The 5,000-nt window shown below is 37.6% G+C and overlaps 1 protein-coding gene across 3 annotated transcripts in view; it reads left to right on the plus strand.

The window, feature by feature from the left end:
* The first annotated feature begins 360 nt into the window (after nucleotides 1-360).
* Nucleotides 361-5,000, plus strand: part of LOC130085009 (BMP-2-inducible protein kinase-like) — an 18,552-nt gene continuing 13,912 nt past the window's right edge. Inside the window, exons 1-4 of one of the 3 annotated variants that reach the window (XM_056250556.1) lie at nucleotides 361-594; nucleotides 2,373-2,452; nucleotides 2,542-2,690; nucleotides 2,800-2,990. In XM_056250556.1, the coding sequence (XP_056106531.1) occupies nucleotides 496-594; nucleotides 2,373-2,452; nucleotides 2,542-2,690; nucleotides 2,800-2,990 (519 nt within the window). In that variant the 5' untranslated portion in view covers nucleotides 361-495. The remainder of the gene's footprint in view (nucleotides 595-2,372; nucleotides 2,453-2,541; nucleotides 2,691-2,799; nucleotides 2,991-5,000) is intronic. The other 2 variants (XM_056250555.1, XM_056250554.1) reach the window with 2 other exon arrangements.

A 5,000-nucleotide genomic window follows, 5' to 3' on the forward strand; every position in this document is an offset into this window, starting at 1 on the left:
CACAGGCTGTGGTGGAGTTTTGAAATGAAGCTAAACAATAGCTCCACCCCCTGGTATTATTGAGGTACTGCACACTTGTCACAGCTCCTCTTGACATAATTCACCTGAAAATTACAATTCTGTAATTTCCCCACTCTTAGGTCATTCAAAACTTGTATGACTTTCTTGAAACATAAAGGAAGATATATATTTTTTTTTAGAAAGGTTCCCATTGCTTGGCATATGATTGGGCTGGTTAGAATCTTTGAGTGTCTGTGATTGTTTATATATTTCTATATAAAGGGGTAGTTCATCCAAAAATGACAATTCTGTAATCATTTTCCAGGCACGGTGAAAGTATTATAAGTGTTCATATGTGCCGTTTTCCATTTGATATGAATGACTGAATAAATTTTTTTGGGTCTGTTCGTGAACGTGCATTTAGATTGAAATTGAATACAAGCACCCTCATCTGATAAATGATAACGGCCGTTTTCTTTCATTCACACAGGATACATGTTAGAGCCTGATCAAGAAGAGAGACCTGACATCTATCAAGTTTCTCACTTTGCCTTTCGGTTAGCTGGAAAGGAGTGTCCAGTGCCAAATCTTTTTGTAAGTTACTCACACATAAGCCTTGTTCAGACTGTCAGTCCAAATTCGATTTTTGTGCATATCTGACTGTAATCCATTTCTATTTAGCTAGTGTGAACTGCAGAAAAATTACATGAAATACAATTTTAAAAAATCCATTCTAAACCCATACAATCATGTGTTTTGAAATCCTATTCAAATCACATTTCCGACTGCTCATATTTCAGAGGCTTTTCAATGCTTTCTCATGCCACATAAAATGTAAACATGTCGGGTGTAAACATTGTTGCAGAAACAAGGTTGTATTGCGAAGTGGAGGTTGAGCAGAAAATTACAGTATTGCTAGTCAGCCTGGTCTACACAACTCTTTGAATTTTGAGACCGGTGGAGATGGCAGCAGTGAATAAAGCTGCACATTCCAGCCTCCTACAAGACTGCATGTTGACATAAGACAACGTCTGTACTGCAAACTGTATAGTTTTTTTTTTTTTTGGCATTGACACACCTACACAACATCATTGCCATAGAGACCAATACAGATATTGTAAAAAAACAAAAAAAACAAAGAGCACCACGACAAACACACAAATCAGATCTGAACAGTTGCTATACACAGTAAGGATAATCAATCATTTAGATCAGATTCTAATCGGATACACAAATATGGACACACAGTGGCCCTCATTTATCATTCTTGCGTAGAAACGGGTGTATATGTTGGCGTTAGATTATGCTTACACTCCTCTCACCGGCTGATTTATGAAGCTGTGCGTACCTTTGAAATCCAGGTGTACGCAATACCGGCCCTTGATAAATCCCGCGGCTGAAAACGATCGTCATTAGAATAACACGCCCCTATATATTCAAGTCTCCGCTTCCCCCACGCCCTCATTTTACGCCATGGACACACGGAAGACGGCAAAGAAGAGAAACTTCTCTGACGTGGAGCCGAAATGACCTATCACAATGCATTATTTTACAGCACGTCTTTTGAATTAGCATTCAATTTCGAATCACGTCACATGTAGGTGTACAATAGTGATGATGATGATGTGATGTGGACCATTCATTCACATTAATAATTGCATGACAATTTGTAATATTGTTCTTATTATTACCATTACCATTTATGATTTTTATTATTAATGACGCTTATTGTTATTTAGAAGAAGAATGTTGTTGTTATTATTATTATTATTTAAAAGAAGAATAATGTAATTTTTATTATTTTGTCAGTCTGAATTATCTTTTGGTCATTGAAAGCCTTTCATTACCGAACCCAGTCCGTGCGCACCTGCCGGGGATAACCCGTCAGGGTAAAGCACACAGGCTCGCAACTGAAGGAATACATTACAAATCAAATGCTTGGTAAAGTCACACAAATTAAAAATTGAAGTCCATGTTGCACAAAAATAAACACGGAAGTTTATAATTGTTGTTTTTTTACTGTGGGTCATAATATATCATATCTTTTAGTTTGTCAGTGCGTTTTGTGGTGTTAGGGATTGTTTTTTTGCGCATTTCCGCACTAACTCAAAACGTGCGTACATGTACACCACCTCCTGAGCTGGCGTAGGATTTGAGCGTGCCGTACGCCAACGTCCATATTGATAAATCTCAAAGTCACCGTGGTTTTGAGTGTACGCTGGAAATTTTGTGTACGCACTTTTGATAAATGAGGGCCAGTGTGAGTGTAGCCATAGATTATGGGAAGTTAATTGAATTGATAGTTATTTTTGTTATTCCCCTAGTATGATTCAGAATTCTAATTCAGAGGTTTTTCTTTTTCTGCCACACAGAACTCTCCCCTTCCCACCTCATTGCCGGATCCACTTACTGCTAGTGATATTGCTGCTAAGAAGAGCCTGACAAAAGCCAGGTAACATTAGAGCTTTGGTGTGTGAGCTTTCAGATTATTTGAATTCAACAAACCATTTAAGTAGCATGTTTTCATTTCTTTTTCATTAGAATAACAGATTCAGTTGGACCAACAGAAACATCAATCGCACCCAGGCAAAGACCCAAAGCTGCAAATACTAATGTTTTGCCCTTGTCCAGCTCTGTAACTCCTGTGAAAATGACTGTATCCTCAGAGACGGTTGGCAACGGCCAGAAAGGTGAACGATATAATCCATGTTTTCTTAAATATAGTCTGTGTTCTGTATTATTTTTTTTTCCTCTGGAGAAATAAGCTTTGACTGTATACGGTATGTGTGCCTGTCTCAGCTCCTGGAAATGGGCAGCAGTCGGCGGCGCAGATGCCGAGTAACAGTCAACAGAACAGAGTGTTACAGCAACTGCAGCCTGGTGACCTTCGACTACAACAGCTACATCATCAACAACAGCAGCAGCAGCAACAGCACAATATCCACCACCAACAGCAGGTCACTGCACAGCAGCTACAGTACATGCAACAGGTAATGAGTGCCTCAGGAGGTCAAGACCAGTCTTCTTTGTAAATATGTTTAAACAATTTCCTGCAGATCTTTAAAAATGACTATTTAAGCACAAGCGCAGATTCCAGGGTTCATTTCTGCATCAGATGCATATAATGTTTTATTTTTATTGACCCAGTTAAGGAATTGTGGAAAATCCCAGTGGCATAAATAGTTTTTGTGTGTGTTGTGACCTTCTATGACAGTCAGTAGATTCTTTTTTGGATTAAACATTGTGGTCTTCTGATGAGCACATGACTACTTTGTTTACACATGATAAACCACCAAGAATATGGTGGAACAGTTTACGTTCAGCTATTTTAGTTGTCTAATAAACATTACATAAATTTTTTATTTTGTTTAAGGAATGACTTCCTAGTTTGAGAACATTAATTTGATTGGTATTACATTCAGAAACAGCTCAAATCTGTGATCTATAATATACTCTGTAAATCCACAATAATACATTTGTCAGTATTGTCTCTAGCGTGTGTGTTTTTAATTTGACTATCAATGCACAGCTGCTGGTTCTCTGGTTAATCATGCATCTCTCTACGTCACAATGAAACGAGTAGATCTTTTCGTCCATATTGTGACGTACATGTACGATAAATGGATGATCAAGAAAAAAGAATGTAGGGTGGGGATTGGTTCTGTCCTTCGTTTTTTGATTGGATGAAAGCTTACAATCGATTGTAGGAAATGGGCAGGGTTAAAGTCGGTTAAATTATTGGAGAAGTCCTGCATATGTTACCAGATAGAAGTCGTTTGTTTCACTGGAACTAGAAGTTATGACATTTTGATGTACAAGTACGGGGAAAAAAAAGCATGGATGAATTAACAATAAGATCAACTCTAAAACTATAAGCAATCTTAAAAGATACAATCGCTGATTTTCAACCAGCATTGTTACAATGTCAGTAATCTATGTAAAGGATTATTTGTCAGCAAAAGTCATTAAAATGCATCATTTTGCTTAATTTTTCTGGTGAACTTTTGTTAAGATTGTTGATATTAAAATAAATATGAGCTCATGCGGTAGTCAAAAAATAGCAATAATTACACGCTTCAACTGTTTATTTTGTTAAATATCAACTATCTAAAAGGTGTGCATTATGACTTTAAGACATTCTCTTTAAATGCTATTGAAGTTAGAAAAACCTGTATACCCATGTCGTATGTAATTTTAGAGACGGTCCCTTAACTTGCAAATATTAAACGTTCAATGTCAAGCCAACTGTATGCCAGTATTTCACTGGAAAACGCTTGGCATGAAACTTTGCACGTTACGTTCGTATTCTGAATCTATCTGCTTGCCTGTTCTTATATAGTATAGCCTAAATTCCTAATAAGGTGCGAGTTTGGTCTTTTATATCACTGTATTAGTCCATTAATATAAGCGATGTTAAGCAATCCGAAGGCAGGGGAATCCTGGAGAATGACGTATTGAGGGAATCCCTAGTTCTGCAGCACAGCGCTGAGATAAAAGGTTAAGGGAAACTGAACAAACCGAGAAAAATATGTCTACTACCTCAGATTTAATGTTTGATCTGTACGTCAGCATCAGGGAATAGCGTTATAATCTCGTTCACGGTAGAGAAAGCTGCTTACATGTACAAAAGTAACCGTGAAGACTTAAATGTAAACACGGCTTTTGTGTCTTTAATCAGCTTTTCCATAACTAGTACTGGCCCTGATAATCATCACAAATACTGACCCGCTTGCTCCATTTCTGTAAATCAGTTTTTATGAATGAATGACTCTCACCCGTGCTCTAGGCTTCGTCAACAGCCGCTTGCACCCCCTGCTGGTGAGATCGACTACCAGCAGATGGAGATTATGAATCGGCAATCTATTGATATTCCAGCAGTTCCTGGATGTGCTATGTGGAATTTGCTGTCGAATTTGAACCACTGAATTTATGGAAGCGAATTGTATAGCGAAATAAAATGGACTGAAAATTGCCTGTCGAATATTATAGGTTGTATTTTT

Source organism: Rhinichthys klamathensis, unplaced genomic scaffold (assembly GCF_029890125.1).
Source record: "Rhinichthys klamathensis goyatoka isolate OS25496 unplaced genomic scaffold, OSU_Roscu_1.1 h1tg000071l_1, whole genome shotgun sequence".
Classification (NCBI taxonomy): domain Eukaryota; kingdom Metazoa; phylum Chordata; class Actinopteri; order Cypriniformes; family Leuciscidae; genus Rhinichthys; species Rhinichthys klamathensis.